At 39.2% G+C, this 20808-nt stretch overlaps 1 protein-coding gene across 3 annotated transcripts in view; it reads right to left on the reverse strand.

Moving 5' to 3' along the window:
• Positions 1–3696: 3696 nt before the first annotated feature.
• LOC126272803 (histone H3-3-like) overlaps positions 3697–20808 on the reverse strand; it is an 80274-nt gene continuing 63162 nt past the window's right edge. For all 3 annotated transcript variants that reach the window (XM_049975971.1, XM_049975974.1, XM_049975973.1), the window contains one exon: positions 3697–6381. In XM_049975971.1, coding sequence (XP_049831928.1) covers positions 6210–6381 — 172 coding nt within the window. In that variant the 3' untranslated portion in view covers positions 3697–6209. The remainder of the gene's footprint in view (positions 6382–20808) is intronic.

Genomic DNA, 20808 nt, shown 5'->3' on the forward strand with positions numbered 1-20808 from the left:
TGGGGTAATTCATCGTTGAGTAGAAAAGTATTCATTGCTCAAAAACGTGTAATCAGAATAATTGCTGGAGCCCACCCACGGTCATTCTGCAGACATCTATTTAAGGATCTAGGGATCCTCACAGTATATATATCCACTTATGAAATTTGTTGTTAATAATCCAGCCCAGTTCAAAAGTAATAGCAGTGTGCATAGCTATAACACCAGGAGAAAGGATGATCTTCACTATGCAGGGTTAAATCTGACTTTGGCACAGAAAGGGGTAAATTATGCTGCCACAAAAGTCTTTGGTCACCTACCAAACAGCATCAAAAGCCTGACAGATAGTCAACCAACATTTAAAGATAAATTAAAAGAATTTCTAGATGACAACTCCTACTCATTGGCTGAATTTTTAGATATAAATTAAGGGTTGTTGTTGTTGTCTTCAGTCCTGAGACTGGTTTGATGCAGCTCTCCATGCTACTCTATCCTGTGCAAGCTTCTTCATCTCCCAGTACCTACTGCAACCTACATCCTTCTGAATCTGTTTAGTGTACTCATCTCTCGGTCTCCCTCTACGATTTTTACCCTCCACACTGCCCTCCAATGCTAAATTTGTGATCCCTTGATGCCTCAAAACATGTCCTACCAACCGATCCCTTCTTCTAGTCAAGTTGTGCCACAAACTTCTCTTCTCCCCAATCCTATTCAATACCTCCTCATTAGTTACGTGATCTATCCACCTTATCTTCAGTATTCTTCTGTAGCACCACATTTCGAAAGCTTCTATTCTCTTCTTGTCCAAACTAGTTATCGTCCATGTTTCACTTCCATACATGGCTACACTCCAAACAAATATTTTCAGAAATGACTTCCTGACACTTAAATCTATATTCGATGTTAACAAATTTCTCTTCTTCAGAAACGCTTTCCTTGCCATTGCCAGTCTACATTTTATATCCTCTCTACTTCGACCATCGTCAGTTATTTTACTTCCTAAATAGCAAAACTCCTTTACTACTTTAAGTGTCTCATTTCCTAATCTAATTCCCTCAGCATCACCCGACTTAATTCGACTACATTCCATTATCCTCGTTTTGCTTTTGTTGATGTTCATCTTATATCCTCCTTTCAAGACACTGTCCATTCCGTTCAACTGCTCTTCCAAGTCCTTTGCTGTCTCTGACAGAATTACAATGTCATCGGCAAATCTCAAAGTTTTTGCTTCGTCTCCATGGATTTTAATACCTACTCCAAATTTTTCTTTTGTTTCCTTTACTGCTTGCTCAATATACAGATTGAATAACATCGGGGAGAGGCTACAACCCTGTCTCACTCCTTTCCCAACCACTGCTTCCCTTTCATGCCCCTCGACTCTTATGACTGCCATCTGGTTTCTGTACAAATTGTAAATAGCCTTTCGCTCCCTGTATTTTACCCCTGCCACCTTTAGAATTTGAAAAAGAGTATTCCAGTCAACATTGTCAAAAGCTTTCTCTAAGTCTACAAATGCTAGAAACGTAGGTTTGCCTTTTCTTAATCTTTCTTCTAAGATAAGTCGTAAGGTCAGTATTGCCTCACGTGTTCCAACATTTCGACGGAATCCAAACTGATCCTCCCCGAGGTCCGCATCTACCAGTTTTTCCATTCGTCTGTAAAGAATTCGCGTTAGTATTTTGCAGCTGTGACTTATTAAACTGATAGTTCGGTAATTTTCACATCTGTCAGCACCTGCTTTCTTTGGGATTGGAATTATTATATTCTTCTTGAAGTCGGAGGGTATTTCGCCTGTCTCATACATCTTGCTCACCAGCTGGTAAAGTTTTGTCATGACTGGTTCTCCCAAGGCCGTCAGTAGTTCTAATGGAATGTTGTCTACTCCAGGGGCCTTGTTTCGACTCAGGTCTTTCACTGCTCTGTCAAACTCTTCACGCAGTATCGTATCACCCATTTCGTCTTCATCTACATCCTCTTCTATTTCCATAACATTGTCCTCAAGTACATCACCCTTGTATAAACCTTCTATATACTCCTTCCACCTTTCTGCCTTCCCTTCTTTGCTTAGAACTGGGTTCCCATCTGAGCTCTTGATATTCATACACGTGGTTCTCTTCTCTCCAAATGTCTCTTTAATTTTCCTGTATGCAGTATCTATCTTACCGCTAGTGAGATAAGCTTCTACATCCTTACATTTGTCCTCTAGCCATCCCTGTTTAGCCATTTTGCACTTCCTGTCGATCTCATTTTTGAGACGTTTGTATTCCTTTTTGCCTGCTTCATTTACTGCATTTTTATATTTTCTCCTTTCATCAATTAAATTCAATATTTCTTCTGTTACCCAAGGATTTCTAGCAGCCCTCGTCTTTTTACCTACTTTATTCTCTGCTCCCTTCACTACTTCATCCCTCAGAGCTACCCATTCTTCTTCTACTGTATTTCTTTCCCCTATTCCTGTCAATTGTTCCCTTATGCTCTCCCTGAAACTCTGTACAACCTCTGGTTCTTTCAGTTTATCCAGGTCCCATCTCCTTAATTTCCCACATTTTTGCAGTTTCTTCAGTTTTAATCTACAGGTCATAACCAATAGATTGTGGTCAGAGTCCACATCTGCCCCTGGAAATGTCTTACAACTTAAAACCTGGTTCCTAAATCGCTGTCTTACCATTATATAATCTATCTGATACCTTTTAGTATCTCCAGGGTTCTTCCACGTATACAACCTTCTTTCATGATTCTTAAAACAAGTGTTAAACTAACTTAAGCATTAGTGTCATACAATATTTTGTGTAATGTAATATCTTGTACAGACATCTTTCATTAACCTGACACGTTCCACATCATTACGAAGTGTCGTATTCATGATCTATGGAACAAGTATTAATCTAATCTAATCTTCTTGAAGCACAATGAGGTTGTGGACCCCCATAAAAACAAAATTTTAAAACAATTAATTGGACAGTGAATGTGTAATTATCTTTAACAACAATAATAGTTCTTGCAAACTGTGACAATAGAATTTGACTATGAACTGTATTATTTCCATATGCTAATTACAGTGTACATTGTGTTTGTACTGAATTGATTATTAGCTCTGAAAGACAGTATTGTAAGAGTTTAATTCAGTGACACACTTCGTTACTTGTTTGCCAAATGTGAACTTCTGTGAGTAGTTATGTCTATGTTAGGTTACTACACTGTAATAACAATAATGCAGGACTGCACTGGCAGTACGTGGCTAGCCATTTATCTGTGCATAATACAAGTACATGAAACTCAAACTGACCATAAACAGTCAGTGGTTCATTCAGCAGTGCAATTACAGTTTGTGAACTGTGAATCTGGTGTCAACTATATTACAGACAATAGCCTATTTCAACACCTATTTCTCAGTCAGTTTCAACAAAGGTGCATCTACCTAGAGCACATTTGTATGAGTAATGGGTGGGTGACAAGAAGTTCCATATGTGTTTCCTGTTATACTTGTTAAATTAGATTTCCACTGTGACAGCAACGTCATGTTACTACCCTTACATGAATAAAAATTCATGAAAAATCACATGTTAACTATGTTAGCGTGTTTCTATCACCAATCACAACAAATTATACTACTGAAAAATGCAGTAAGTGGTATGAGCTTATACAAGGTGAATAACAACACCTCTGTATGTTATACTGGAACCACTACTATGCAGCAAACACACAAACACTTTTTCTGCTACCATACTTATAAGTCTTATATTTATTTTTAGAAAAATATAATTGCACATGTTTTTATTTGACTACATAATTACTTTAAGAGAGTGATTATAAAAAGACATAGGAAAATGATCTCCTTCGATTGTCAAAGTGTATTTTCCATAGAAAAAAATCAATATAAAGATTATTTTTCTAGGCCTAGACTGACCCTTCATTTTTACACTTGACTGTTTAACATAACCGGACAGAACACAACAGTATCTGCATTTTTACACAAAGAGGTTAAAAAAAGGCTTAAAAACAATTTTTTTAATTGACAATGGCATGTTAGCTACTCACCCTAGAACTGACAAACTGGGTCTCTCAGTCAATGAAGATAATGACATTCCTGTCACAAATATGAGTACATTCATTAACATTGACATTCTCTATAAACTAGTATGATTAGATGCAATCCCTCTTCCAGTGAATCACTATCTTACAGTTTGTGGAGAAAGGTACAAATTAAATGCCTGAAAAATGTTCCCAGCCAAAATGTTCACTCCAAATCTTACAATATAGTTACACATTTGCTTGGTATCAGTGACTGAGCCAGAAAAGCTAACATCACTGTCGAGGCCTGAAAACTGTTCATTTGATTAGAGAGGACAAATACGTAAGTAGCTCACATAGTATCTTTTTACAAAAATGACCCACATATTACAAGAAACTTAAAAAAAAGAGGAGTTTAAAGCATTTTTGAGTCTTTTGTACATTTATTCACGGCAGTAAAACAAATATGAACTCTTGTGGCATAGGAACAAATCATTCCTCCAAGTATGTCACTGAAAAGATTTTTTTTTCTTCTGAGAAGTGTCAGATTGGACAATATAAGCCAAGAACATAAAGAAAGTGAGAAGTTAGTCCCTATAAGTGATGTTATGAAGGGAGTCACAAAAATTTGCAGAAGACATTATGCAACAAGTGAATATCTTACAGTGTGTGAAATGTTACTATCTTTTTGGAATGTTCTTTCAGAACGTTTATTGCTTCATAGCATGGAAACTAGGGATCAAAATATTTATCTTGGCAGATGAAAAAAATTTGGAAGTATATGTGGAATAGTAACTTGCAGGTTTTTAAAGTGAGAAATGCAGCTAACAATGTTGTGGTCAGGCTTGTAGAGCCAATGAAAGGAACAGGGAGGAATATTAGCCTTGACAATTCATTCAAAAGCAACAATCTTGCTAGAAAACTTCGCAGATTTCAACCTTACACAGCAACAATAAAGGAAAAATTCCTTTGGAATTCTTGTCTCACAAAAATGGAAAACTACATTCATCCATATTCGTATTTAGCAATGATTTCATATTGGTGTCATATGTACAAAATAAAAATAGATGCGTAACTCTGCTGATGCATACAAACAATAAAATCAATGAAGAAACAGACTATTTAAAGAAGGCAAGAGAGAGAGTCACGTTCTATAATTCAGCAGAGTGGAGTGGACAAAGTTGATGCCAGGTGCTCAGAATATAATCTTGGAAGGCAAACAAGACTCAGGCCATTGTATATGTTTTATGCTATTTTGAACATTACTGGTATAAATTCGTTTGTTGTACACAAAGAAAACACGGTACTTGGTATTTCAATAAAGCTATTTCTCAAGCAAATGGATTTGGTATGGATAAAACAGACATGGCACAGACAGCTAACCAGAAGAATCTCCCAAGAAACATTCAGCACAACTATATGCGATTAACACTGAGGAGAAAGTGTTTCCAAACGGGAATGAGGACATAAATGCAAAGACAATCAAACAAAAAAATTTGTAAAAGTTATGGAAAATGTCTGGGTCTGCCCTACTCTGTAATGTTGTGCAAAGATAGTGTAGACAGTACAGATCAGTAACACATACATCTTAAAAAGTGAATCATTTTTTATTAGCTCATGCTATGCACTATAATGTGTAAATGTTTACGAAGGTTTCTACATAATGAATAATTTAATTTTCAGATTTTTGGTGGAACACAAGCTTATTTTTAAGGCAACATATGGTACATTTAAAAACAAATATCAGTAAAAGACGTAGTTTTGGCACTGCTGCTTAATATTTATGTCTTTTTTGGAATATAAATAAAATGTGGGACTGTCAGACCCAGCTTGTCTGTGCCCCCCCCCCCCCCCCTCATCACAAATCCATCTGTTCTAAGATTAACCTGTACATTTCTGTAATGTCATAACTTTATGAGGAAAGGCACATGCACACTTCACAGTTTCACCAGTCTAGGCTAAGAAAATCACAATATGTTTGTATTTACTATTGATGGCTTCTATATAAAAATAATCTGTTGACTTTTAAATTATTATAAAACTTAACACCATTAGATTACTTTCATAAATGACAACTGAAAATGGTATACATAGAGAAACCACTTTCCAAAGTCAATGATGGCACTTAACTGTTAAAATAGTATCCATGAACCAGGATGCTGTCATACATTAAAAGAAAATTACAACACAACAAATGTATCCAATGAAGACATATATCATTAATTCGTCCCAAAGACACGAGTTCCCGTCAGCCTGAGAACTAGGTGAATATCACGAGATAACAATGTTACTCGCTTTGCATGTACTGCACAGAGCATGCCATCTTCAAATAACTGTACAATAACCATTTCCGCTGCTTCCTGCAAAGCTTCCACAGCAGATCTTTCAATTCTGGAGGGGGGAAAAGAACAAAGAAAATAAGTTCCAATTCTAGTTGCATATACAATGTTGAAATGTGCCAGTTACCAATGTTATACTTTTATGGTATTTTCAGTAATACTATTAAAGTTTGTTTCCAAATTAAGATAAATGCACTACCACATGATTTTTAATATTAATCACAATACTGAGGACAGAAACTTCATCATTACAGTTATAACATTTCCTTGTTGTTACACATATATTGCTATCTCTTGGCATTATAATAACGAAGAGTATGTTGAAAAGGTCTTAAAAAGGCAATTATTTGTGAGATAAATAAAAATTGTTACAAACTTAAACCATGAGTGCAAGGGAAAGGGTCGGAGTTGGGAGCAGGCAGAATTCAAACTATTATGTTTTGGTTATCATCTTCCCATATCTAATACAAGAATTTACTATTTGCTGCTGGTTTTTTACATCACACTTACAAATATATTTAAATGACTGTGTATCATACTGGTATCTATTTTTCAAACAGATTGGAATTTTTGTACTTATTTTTGATACATATGATACCATTGTGAAATTGTTGTCAATATCAGATTTAATGAACTGTGGAATCACCACAATTTTCTTGGTGCTGCTGAGCAAAATAGTGATGCTGCACAGCTGTTGCAAAATGCCACAAGAGCAGGTGAGCGCAGAGCCAACAAAATACCATTATCAGATGCAGCAACACCACCACCTGATTACCATACTATATGCCAGGCAAGAAGGGGCCAGCACTGCAGTAATGTCGCAGCAAAATGGTAGGGCTACCAGGCATCAGCAAACCAGTTACTACACATCACAGGTGTGGACCTACATGGTTGGAAGTGACGCTCTGGAAAAACAGGTACGCAGCTTACCATTATAAAATCTGTCCTTTCTAGCCTGAGCAATCTCTGCCTGGCAGCCACCATCTACAATGGAGGGTTACACTGGTTAATCAGGCAATATTATTCTATAAAGAGCCAGCATGAGATCAGTCTCCACCAGCTGCAGTCCTACTTCTGACATATGCCCAATTCACACAGAAATGGCGTGGCACAGGTGCCTGGCGGTGGTGAGGCAGGAATGTGGTGCTTGAGAGACATGAGCAATGCACACTGAAGGGGCATTGTCAGAGAGATGCAGGACGAGTGGATCAGAATGTGTCGAAGATAGTGATCATCAGACGACAACAGTGGTGCACTGATCCTTTGCAATTTGTAAATGTTCAGCAGAGAAGAACTTATTGGGTACATCCATTAAGGTTGAAATAAGAAAATAAATATGGCACATTTGATGTAGTGAAGTAGCTGAACATGTATCTGGACCATTTCCAAAATGTGTCTTAAGAGTTTCTATGTTGTGTTAGACAAAGTGAAGGACAGCATTCAGAGAAAAGAAACTGGAAAGTTTCGATGATAACTCCAATTTTTCATATGTTTTCATTTCCACCTAAGCCTAAATACTGCAGATTTTGTGAGAAGTGTTCAAAATATTAGGGCATTTTATGAAAATCTGATCATCCATAACCATTTAACTTCTGCGGACAAGAAATTCCTTGTTACAGGACATAATTTCCCGTTATGTGATAGAGATTTTGCAAATATGGGAAGGGATGAAATATCCTTTCACCTAGATGTTTCAATTTCAGCCATTCACAGTGCCAAGGACAAAGGATGTCTTGTCTGCAAGATGAAACCAGAGTATTTCAGGAATCTGTGCTAACTACACCGAGGATTGCACTGAGACTCAATCAAAATAACTAAGTGTTTGGCTGCAAATTTCTTCCGAGAACCCTACCACACTAAGGGGAAGAAAAACTGAACAGCCAGCAACTGTGGATTTGTCACAGCATAGTGAAGAAGCCAAGAGGTACTAGGAAAAGAAATTTGCTGTTGGGTAACATTACAGTTTTCCCTATTTTGTGTGACACACTTCTGCCAATAGAAAGTGTCAAGAAGAAAGCCTTACTTAACATGTGACAGCATATCCCAGCTGAAAAATGGAATTTCTATAACCAGGTACCAAGTGAGTAGGGGATTTGCATCTCTTATCTGGCGAAACCCACTGCCCGTGGATAAAAAACGTAATGCACACCACTGTAGGTGTGCAGATTTAACTTTTTCGTCCAAGAGGAAGAAAGTGCTATTTTTCACAGATAACATAAGTAAGTGTGCAGTAACTGTTATAATCATATGCAAAATTGCATTTTACCAGCCTGCATCAAGAAAGCCCAAATAGGTAAGTATAAAATAAATGAGCACGAAACTCGCAGAACGCGAAACACTTTAGTTATATTAATAGGAAAATTCCATTTCATATTTGTTGCTCTGTGGAATACATGTCATTTTTTCAACAATATGTCAGTTAAGCAATTACTGAATGTTTCATGAATGAAACTGCTAGGTAAATAATAACAATTTATGTATACACTAATAGCCAACTCTGCCGCTGGATCTGCAATTTCTGTCTCCAATTTTAATCTTGTGGCAGCCATGCCCAAAGTCATCACATGTGCAAGCTTGCTTTGTAAGATTTAAAACATGGACATTTTAAAGTAAAAGCAAGCCTGCGCCCAACACCTCAACATTAAGGCACCAATAAGGCATAAAAGCCACTGCTGTCGTAATTTTTTGTGGCGCGCACGCAACACCCACCCACCGACCCATAGTCGAGGCTTAATGCACTGATAAGGCATAAAAATCATCGCTGTACTTTCTACAATAGTGCACCCACTTGAGGGTTAAAATGAAAATAGCTCTTAATGCAATGTTAACTGAAAATGTTATTGTAACAGGCTTCGTAAATCACATATGGAAGAGAAACACGAGACACAAATTCCCATAGTGTGTGGCCGTAACACTAAGAGTTTCACTTCGTAGCTCATTGCAGCCAAATGTCAATATATATTATTTATTCACAAAAGGAAAGAGGTATTGCTTTCCTTCTGCTGTTAAAATAAATTTTATTATATTAGCTGTATTTCATAAGCAGTATAGCTATGTCCTAAAACTGGGCAGCGACTACATTCTACAAAGTGAATACATTTTTCAAAGTATGCCCAGTGCAACTATAAGATGTGGCACTATTATTATTATTATTATTATTATTATTATTATTATTATTTTATATAAAAGGTGTGGCAATAAAGTAATGAGACTTATTTTCTTGGCAAGATGTCACAACCCTGCTGGCTTGCATAGGCACAACATCTTTGACCTTGGTCTATAAGCTGCTTCTAGTCCAAGCGCCACATCGATGCAACTGCTCAGTCGTGAGTTGTGCTGTAATAAGTTAACACTTGTTTGGAAATGGAACCGCATAATATTGCGCAAAGGTATGCCATTTCTTTTTGCATTGAACTGGGTGAAAACGTGACGACAACTTACAGTAAGCTTCAGAAGGCTTTTGGAGAGGAGGTTATGTAAAGAGCTCAAATTTTTCATTGGTATAAAATGTTTAGTGAAGGCAGAACGAATGTTGAAGATGAAGACCACAGTGGACAACCATCAGCCTCACGGATGGATGTCAACTTGCCCAGGGTGTGTGAACTTATAGTTTGATCGAAGATTATCCGTGAAAATGATTGTAGAAGAACTGAACATCAATCGAGAAATGGTTCGTCTAATAGTAACTGAAGATCTTTCTATGAGAAAGATTTGTGCAAAAATGGTCCCCAAAAATCTTACACCACAACAGCGAGAAACATGGACAAATGTGGCAGCTGATCTGTTAGAGCGAACGGAAATCAATCCAGAACTGTTGAGCTGTGTCATCACTGGTGATGAAAGTTGTCGCCCCCCCCCCCTCAAAGTATGATCCTGAGACAAAATGTCAAAAGTCTTCAATGGCGCTCAAAGGGATTTTAAAAAAAACACCTCACATGTTAAAGTCAAAAGTGAAATGCATTCATGTGTGCCACTTTGATTCCAAGGGAATTGTTCATAAAGAGTGGGTGCCTCCTGGACAAACAGTTAACCTACATTACCACAAAGAAATTTTAGAAAGACTTCATAAAAGAGTTCTTCATGTCCGTGCCAACATTGCTGATAATTAGATTCTGCATCTCAATAATGCACCATCCCGTACTGCTCTGTCAATACAGCAATTTTTAACCTCAAAACAAATTTCAGTACTACCACAGCCACCTTACTCACCAGATATTGCTCCGTGTGACTTTTTTCTATTTCCAAGAGTCAAAACGGCGATCAAGGGACACCATTTTCAACCAACACAAGATGTCCAAAAAAAAAGCCGTAACGAAGGTCTTAGAGGATATTACAGAAGATGAGTCCCAGAAATGTTACCATCAATGGCATAAGCACTGGAAACATGTGTGCAATCAGAAGGGAACTAATTTGAAGGAGAGACCCCTAAACTTGACTAAAACGGGAAGCAATTACCCCCACCCCCTTTTCCTGTAAGTCTCATTGCTTTATTGTCACACCTCGTGCACACACACACACACACACACACACACACACAGAGAGAGAGAGAGAGAGAGAGAGAGAGAGAGAGAGAGAGAGATGCAGCTCTAAATCCTCTCACGTTCTGACTCTTCAAAATTAATGAAAATGACAGTCCGCCACAGGTGGCGCAGACCTCAAAGTGACAAAGTTTCCCCCATGCCAACCTTGTGTAAATAGCTTTATTTGTTAACATGGACATAGCTTGAAACAGCACCACATCCTTACCATGACATATGGCTTTACGCACATGAAACCTCACTTAACAGTGTGTAGCACCAATCGTAGGTGAATGGGGCAGTGCACCTTGTTCATAACCCCAGCAACAGCTGCCGTCATCCTTCCATTGATGCAGCGTAAAGAGAATCATGATAGGATTAAACGAGAGCCACACAGTTTCAAGCACGTGCTAGTTTTGTGACTGTTTTGCTGTGAAACCAAATACAGAGAGAGAAATGATACTGATAAACATCACTGTTAAACTATTTTCTGTTTATGTTCTAAAGGTAGTGTTTTTGCTCGAATGTGGATGTCTAAAACTTGCAATAACACTAAGCAGCATATGCTGACCTCTGGAGACAGCCCTTTCATTGAATGAACAAATCTTCAGTCAAGCAAACATCAGTTTAAATTAATTTCTGTTACTTCAGCCTGACCAGCGTAATCAATGCTTTACGGCACTGCAGCCACAACATTGCACACACTTTAATAGCAGTATAAACTAAATAGTCTTTCACATTTGGGGATAAACTGATTCAGTGTTCACTACGATTATTACCAACCATTCATCTTGCCATGGTATTTTGCCAGCATTGTCTATAAAGTAACCAGTGAAAATATTTCTTCAGCCACCGAGTTACATTCCCCTTTGGGATGATGGGATTCCATTGACCAGGTCACACAGCATGGTTCTCAAATTCCCTGGCATCTTTTTAGCCACCTTCCTTCTGTGAATGACAGTATGCTTTCATTGTGCAGGACTTTGCATGCATTTTTACAAACTTTCCTTACTATTTTACAAAGAATTGTGTGACCGTTTCTATAATGATATCGCAGCTCATTTAAACTGTAGCCATTACACAGATACCCGGAAAAGATAAACAGCTGACATTACAGCTGTTGTTTCAGTCTTCATTAATCACATGACTGTACATTAATCAAAAAATTAAGAATTTATTTTCATCTTCTCTTCGATCTGTAGTGTCTTGAACGCTCCTTTCAGCAACATTGAACTAACTATTCGGTGAGTCCAACACTTTTTGTTGCCTTTCTCAATGTACACAAAAATCAAATAATTGAATACTGCCTGCTTTCTTCTGCCTACGCCCATACTGGTTGGCTCCCAATCTACTACTGCTGCACCATTATCGCTGCGATACTGCACACTGAAATGATTTTCGACAATGTGATGTGCAGCTGTTATTCACTCGTGTGCCTCGAGTCTTTCAGTGAGAATTGGACCATAGTCTACTGCTGTGGACTTCCAGCCAGTTCACCACTTCCACACTTACTTCAGCTGCAATCAGCTTTCTGCCCTGGAGGGCAGCTGTTTTGAGACTAGGACAGTGCAGCTGCTCAACCATCAACACCTTATTGGGTATACTAATTCTGCACGCCTCTGCTGCACCACTACTGCTGCTGCTGAGGGATGTCTTCTTTTTCAAAAATCGCAGCTGATTTCCATGCCTTCTGCTACACCTTGCCTTAAGCTGTACAGTTGTGCCAAAACAGGACACATGTGCTGCCACATACTCCGTGTCAACTTGCCACACAGCAGGCTGCTGGTTGCCTGCTTGTATCAGCACCTACTCATTCACTGTCTTGTAAACACACGCAGGGAGAACATCAGCAGACAGCATCCCTATGAATGTCGTAGTTTGTTCTTTAACAGAATGTACACTAATAATGACATTTCTATTAGCAACCATCAATCATCTAACTCACAACAATATATCGCCACAGTTCAATCCAACCACTGTTGAGGTCGTCCATCCCACACCTCTACATTTTGATGTCAAGACATGGAACTCACATCTGCAACCGGACCGAGCATAATACCGCACCTGCATCTGTTAACACTGAGACATGCAGTAGAGCGAGTGCAGAGATTTTTTTAGCTGTCCCCCCCCCCCCCCCCCCTCCCCCCCACACACACACTGCAAATACCGTGTCATCTTCCACCAGGCTGTCAATTCAGTTTTCATGTGTTAAATGTGGTAAGTAAATACAGATGGTGTTCTGACAATGTGTAAATACAAATGTTAGTTGTTGCCTGGTTACTGTGTGCAAGAGGTGTGGCTTATTGCGTAGAAGTGTACAAGGCGTTAAACATGTGTAGCGATTCAGGGGTTAAAGTTGAGTTTCATCAAGAAGCATTATGACAGTGCTACAATTAAGTGTTGTTCTTGTCACTTGGTTTTGCTTTTCCAGTTACTAATGTTTTCTTGAAATTAGTGGACAGAATTTCCACAACATAAGAGTCTGAGAATTGTAGGGAACATCTGCTAGTTTGTGACATTTGGAACAGGTAACATCTTACTACACAGTGTGACCGAAAAGAATCATCTGATTTGGCATGTCTATATTCTTGAAACTAATAAATATATACAATGAATTTTGTTTTTTGATGAGGTACAGGTGTTCAGTATGTCCCCTATGAGATGCATTTCATAAGTCAATGTGGTATTTGAATTGTTCCCACACTGCAGTGAGCACGTCTTGAGTTACAGCTTCCACAGCTGCTGTTATGCAAGGTCTCAGTTCATTCATTGTTGCTGGTAATGAAGGCTCATAAAGTCTTTTATAAACCTCCCACAAGAAATAATCACACAGTCAGGTCCAGTGACCTTGGCAGCCACTAATTTGGTGCAGTGAGACTGATCCATGGTTCAGTAATCTATTGACTTAAAAATTCCCGTACTTCAGATGCAAGTGTGGTGATGCCCTATCCTGTTGGTGAATGAAGTCATTTGAATTGAGTCTCCAACTGTGGGAAAAGAAAGTTCTCAAGCATATCAAGATAGGTGCTTCTTGCAACAGTGTTCTTGGCAAAGAAAAATTGACCATACACCTTTTCCCACGAAACTGCACAAAACACACTTAATTTTGGAGAGTCCTCCTCTTGTTGTACAAGCTTCATATTCTCTCATTACGACAGTTCACCTTTCCATTTAAAGGGAATGTTGCCTAGTCACTAAACATGGAAGGAAACTGTGATATTCCCTCTTCCCAAGAACGAAATTACAGAATTCCACATGCTGTTGTTTGTCACCTTCATGAAGAGCTTACAGTAGCTGAATTTTGTATGGTTTCATGTGTAAACATCAACACATGCCAGATGGACATCAGGGGGATTTTAAGCTGTCTAACCGCATGGCAAATGAATTTCAGCAGACTTCTTGTGAAACTATGGCAGATGCATTCAACGTCTGTCTCAGACACCCGGTGACAGCCCGGCGATTTGCACAAACAACCTGTTTCTCGGAATTACTCATGCTACCATCTAATGCTCTATGCCAGGCTGTTTCAACCAAGCTCCAGGGAGCCGGAGCGCTCACTGCAGCAGCTCTGAGCCCGCATGGAGGGGGAAAGCGAACTCACTGCCCCCTGGCCGCATGTAGCCGTAACTGACGCAATAATCCGTGTTCAATGACAGCTATGACTAGCAGCGGGAGCCCTGTACCTCTGTTGGAGGGTACCTTTCTATTAATTGAGAGGGATGGTCGTCCGCAGTGTCTTGTATGTCATAAAGTATTTAATTCTGCGAAGAGGTACAATATACGATGACATTATACATGCCTTCACGCAGCGCACTATGATCAGGTAGAAGGCGTTGCACGCACAGAACTGGTAGCCAGGCTTAAGAACGACATACCAGACGTAAGTTTAAAAACAGTTTCGTAATATGGAGGGTATCAAAACATGCAACATAGTTCGTGTTCTGTAATGCGTTTAAAGTTTTCAGGTGAATGAGAGCTGAGAAAACATTATTGAATCTGCAATTCGAGCAAGCTACAGGGTCGCTCTCATCACTGCGATGAGTGGCAAGCCGTTTTTGGTGGGACCACTCGTAAAATCGTGCATGCTAGCAGTTGCAGAATGTTTGTTTCCAAGGGAAATGCAGGCAATTGAAGGGGTTTGCCTGTCAAAGCAAACAATGTCTCATCGAATCCTGGACATGGCAGCGGATTTAGAGACACATCTCAGGAAAAAGGCGGAGAGCTTTGTTGCATTTTCGCTAGCGCTTGACGAAAGCACCAGCATATCGGACTGTGCTCAGCTTGCAGTCTTTGTGCGTAGTGTCAACATGGAGCTGCAAGTAACTGAAGAACTCTCGGATTTCGTACCAATCGATTACACCGCAGCAGGACGTGACATTTTTGAAGCGGTTTGTGAATCAGTTGACAATATGAATTTGCCGTGGGATAAGCTCCATTCTGTAGCGACAGAACGGTGCACCACAAATGATCGGGCGTCACCCAGGTTTTTCTTCTCGTTTGAAAAATAAACCCAGGGATGAATTCGGGAAATACATTTTGACTCTTCATTGTTTTATTCACAAAGAGGCACCGTGTGCTGAAACAGTAGAGCTAGGTGGCGTAATGAAAGATGTCGTGAAATGTGTGAATTTTGTGCGGCGTCACGGTATGAATCATCACCAATTTAAAGGATTTCTGAAAGATATGGAAGCGGAGTATGGGGACATACCTTACCACAGTACAGTTTGTTGGCTGAGTCGGGGAAAAGTTCTTGATGTTTTCTTTGCCATTCGTGAATAAATATCCCTTTTTCTCTAAATGAAATGGGAAGAAATGCGTTGTCTGAAAGATATAAAATGGATATCAGACCTGACCTTCCTAGCTGACATAGCTATGCATCTGAATAATTTAAATCTGTCATTGCAGGGCAAAGGGCAGCAAATCGTTGACATGCACGACTAGATCAAAGCGTTCATGAAAAAGTTACGTTTATTTGACAGGCAGATGAGTAATGGACATTTAACGTTCTTCTTTAAAACTACCTGAAGGTACTACTTTTGACGATTACCGAGCAAAGTTAAAGCAGCTCATCACGTCGTTTGAAACACAATTCCGAGACCTCACTAGTTAGGAAATGGAACTTCAGGTGTTCAGCACTCCTTTTTCAGTTTCCCCCGATGACTTGTCATCGCCGGCCGGTGTGGCCGAGTGGTTCTAGGCGCTTCAGTTTGGAACCACGTGGCCGCTACGGTTGCAGGTTCGAATCTTGCCTCGGGCATGGATGTGTGTAATGTCCTTATGTTAGTTAGGTTTAAGTAGTTCTAAGTTATAGGGGACTGATGACCTCAGATGTTGAGTCCCATAGTGCTCAGAGCCATTTGAACCATTTTGGAGCTACTTGTCATCGTCACTTCAATTGGAGATTATTTATTTGCATAATTCAACTTTGTTGAAAGAGAGGTACTACAACACGTTGGATCTGTCACGATGGTTTCGTTCATTACAGCAAAAAACATTTCCCAAGCTTCACAACAATGCCGCTCATATCATGTTCATGTTTGGATCTACGTATTGTTGTGAGCAGCTTTTCTCATCAATGAAAAGAGTAAAAAATAAGGAACAATCGTTTGTTAAGGATGCTACAAAAGCCCTATAAATTTAGTATGCAGTTTCTTGTAAAACAGTTCCCTTATTTATTTCCTGAACATCGTATTTTCTGGTGTAGCACGTAACCACGTCTTAGCAGCTAAGAGTGTGAGGTTGTCGATCTTGTAAGATGCAGCTGGCACATGAAAACACTTGCCTTCCCGTGTGCCTCAGCTAGCCGTGCCACGTGCCGGCCCACTTTAATGGTCACAGCAAGCGACACTGCTCCCTGGAGCAGGGAGCGCTCCGCGGCTCACAACAGAGCCGACGAGCTGGAACAGCCTGCTCTATGCTGTAGGAGGATCCACACCACACCTAGTATGAAATTCATTCTGAATAGTTATTACTGACCCAGACTGCGCAAACGTAGAACACAAAGTGATTTCTGTTGTCCTGAGACCATTTTTACTAGAACTGTAATAGGCGCAAACTGCTGCTAGCTAACAGGAGCCGTGTGAAACTCAAGAGTTTGCTTTTTCCAACAGTACATTGTTCACGCACATATCTCAAATAATATAATAGTTATGACTTTTTTTTTATCAGGTGAGTCTTCTTGATACACCCTGTATTTACTTATTTTTTTAAAAGTAAATCACTTATGTTTAAGTATGTACGGTAGTAGTCATGTGCGTGAAATTGATAAAGGGTTAACCATGCCATAACCAATACCAAAGGGGGCTATCCTGGAGGAAATGCTGAAGGTTTTAGCAGCTCAATTAGTCGAGCTATGATAAATTCAACACAAATATAGCCAAGAAAATAAAGACTATGAGAGCAGAACAGACACAGTGATTAACGGTTGTGAACAGAAGAGAGCTTTGCGTAGGAAAGTTACTACAGAGTATGCTGATAAAGAGGTAGAAAGAATAAGATGTGTGGTGGGTTAAAAACACACACAATTATATTTCTCAGGCAATAAGGAAAATGTGAATTTTGGAGAGGCTTGAAAGATGACAGAAAGGTAGGACTTGCGTGAATGCAGGAAGTAGTAACATGGTAGGACTTAGTGAATATATGTTATACTGAAATAAATGAGTGTGTGAGTAACAAAACCAGTGATACTGACTTAGATACAGCAGTATCTACGCCAATGGGTGTTAATGGGTGTTGTTTTGAGGCTGTGGGGTGTGAGTGAGATGTACAGAGAATTACAGGTGACAATGATACTTGTGTAATGTACAGTGGAACTAAAGATTATTATTTTGTTGTAGATACTGCAGAGAATATTCAGGAAGCTACCGAGGACATTAGTCATGCTGTAAATATTATGTATAATGAAGTGATCCAGACATATTTATTTCAGAAGGATGCAGATTCAAAGCCACCTATGATGGCTCCTCCTCCTCCACCTCAGGAGGGGGGAGAGGGTAGAAGAAAGAGGAAACATGTTTGTACCGTTAATCATACTGCTGACAAGACTGAATCCTTTGAGTAACATGCCTGAGGATCAGGAGGTTCACACAAGCGATGACACTTGTAATGTGATATGTAATGTACAGGTAATGGACAAAAATATGGAACCACCACCACCACATGCACAACACACTAACATGGCAAACATGGTGTAGGAAAACTGTTCGCATTCAAAGCAGCTTCCAGTCATCTCCGTATAGATAAATTCAGGTCCTGTGTGGTTTTTAAGGGGATCTTACACCATTCTTCCTGCGGAAAAGTGGCAAGTTCATGTAACAGTGATGGAGGTGGATAGTGATCAAGTACTCTTCTCTCCAAAGTAGATAAGAAAGGTTCAATAATATTGAAATCTGGTGTCTGGTGGCCAGGGTAGATGCAACAATTCATCCTCATCCTCACAATGACAGACCTGGACAATAAGAACTGTGTGAAAAGAGGCCCGGTTGTCTTGGAACACATCACCACCACTGGAAAACAAACACTGTACCATGAGATGGACCCAATGAGCCAAATGTTCACACAGTCCTAGGCACTAATGCGACCATGCAGCGTAACCATTGAGCCCATGGAATACCATGATATGGATACCCAAACCCCCCACCATCTTTCACTGTTCAGGCATAAATTCAGTGAGAAGTCAGGAATAGTGCAAAACAAGACTCATTCAACCAAATAAATGTCTTACATTGCTCCACAGTCACGATTTATGGCTTTGGCACTACATTTTCCTTTCCCTGGCATTTGCAGCACTGATGAATGGTTTCAGAATTCCAGCTTGCCATGCAATTCCGAGCTGCCTTCATAGTGTTTTGGTGCTGACAGGGATCGTGTGTGCGACATTCAGTTCTGCAGTAACTTTTACAGTTGTCATTCTCTTTATTTCTCATCACAATCCTCTTCAATGAATGTCCACCACAATTACTCAACACGAACTTTCCATGTGCATTGCGACTTGGAAGATGATGCTTTTTCCATTATAAATCTTTGATATGGTGCCTCTTTAAATACCAAACAATTTGGCTACCTTGAGTATGGAACCACCCACATTCAAGCACCAATGATTTCCTCATGTTTGCATTCATTAAGCTGTGACATAATGCACTCCCAACTACAAAGAATAATGTTCTGACTGCAACAGACACAACATACTGAGGACACTATACAGGTGTCATTCATGGTCAAATACAACGCAGGAAGGCTGGTGCGAAACAGATAAATTCTGATGCGATGGAGGATAAAACACATAACAATGATATTTGATTTATAGGTACATTCCGCCAATTTGCTACCAAACTGTCCCCATCACTGAATATTTCTCATGGTATGGAGTAGCTGTTTGTATACTCCTTTCTTAGAAGTTAAATGCCCATATGTTGCCAACCAACTGGTAGCAATTTCCTCCATATTGTCTTATAAGCACTGTCCAACATGGAATGAAGAAACGTGGAAAGAGCTGAAAATGGCTGTCTATTCACTTGGGACACCGTGCCTTTTATTGCAGAATCTTGTTTAAGGAGCATGTACAAAATGTCAATTTCACTGCCAGTTTCGATGATTCTGCAGGAGCACCTACTTTCCAGGTAACACATGTCCACAGCATGTAAGCCTTGCTTAGTTATTATTTCTCTGGAAAAAATGTCCCCCCAGGTCACTACTGAATACAATTCTTGCTTTCTTGCCAAATCACCCATGCCATAAACTGTTACAGTAAAACCTATATCATTGATGGCAATGATATTTAGCAACCAAGACACAAGACTAAATAAACAGTGCCCATAATGACTCTGATGCTTAACTATGAATTATAGATTACTAATGAGTGTTTTGAATTAAGCATTCTGTTATAGTTCTGCTGTTTCTGAAAGACAGCGACGATCAAAACGAAGTGTAAAATCTGTAACTTTTAAAATTAAAAACCCTGAAATAGCATATGGCCTACATACTGACAACTGCTTCTGAAAAATATCTGCTGACTGCATAAAATTCTTTGATGAGGTCTGAGCTGACATTCATTTCTTTCCCCCCTAGTTTTGAAATAAAGATGATTTCAGATATTGTGGCAACTTTTCAAATTTGCTTTCTTACAAACCCTCTCTCTACAGCATTTTGTGCAAGTTTATTCATTTATTATCAATACTTTCTCATCCTGAAGCTACTGCAAGAGGTCTCACAATGCAGACAAATCTACCAACTGTATGTAGCTTTGTGGATAGTAAACACTGCAAATAAAAAGAGAATACAAGCTTTAGAGATGTCATGCTACAGATGAATTCTTAAAATGGTTAGATTAGTTAACTATTGAAGATGTACTGAACTGAATCAGGGAGAAAGGAAATTTTACAGCACAACTTGACTAAAATAAGGAATCAGTTGATAAAATGAATCTTGAGGCATCAAGGAATAATAGATTTGGTAACAGAAGGAAGTGTGGGGAGTAAAACTCCTAGAGCAGAAGAAGCTTGCACAAGATACACCAGTGTGGAAAGCTGCAACACACTACTCTTTGGACTGAAGACCATAACATGACCTTGCGACTCTACTGGTAAGTGTTAACAGTTTAGTTTCAGGATAGGATTTCTTTTCACAAGATGTGGGCCACCTACAGCATCATTTTGTCCTATGTATCAAATTTTAAGTTACACTGTGGATCAAATTATGTATTAAACTGTAGGTTTCTCATGCCAGTTCTCAGGCTGGAGGAAGCTGAAAGGCTTAAAATCAACCATGCCATGGAAAGCTTAGTGGTGTTCACAAATATTATCATTACTTTATATAAAAGAAGATTACATTCAGAAAACCATTAAAACAACAAACAGAAACAGGTCGACCTTCACTTACTTTCATGAAGCACAGTTCCCAGCACAGGTTGTTTTCTTAAAAAAGCGCTTCCAGCTTTTGAAACCACAAATTCTTTCTTCAGAGGG

Source organism: Schistocerca gregaria, chromosome 5, assembly GCF_023897955.1.
Source record: "Schistocerca gregaria isolate iqSchGreg1 chromosome 5, iqSchGreg1.2, whole genome shotgun sequence".
Classification (NCBI taxonomy): domain Eukaryota; kingdom Metazoa; phylum Arthropoda; class Insecta; order Orthoptera; family Acrididae; genus Schistocerca; species Schistocerca gregaria.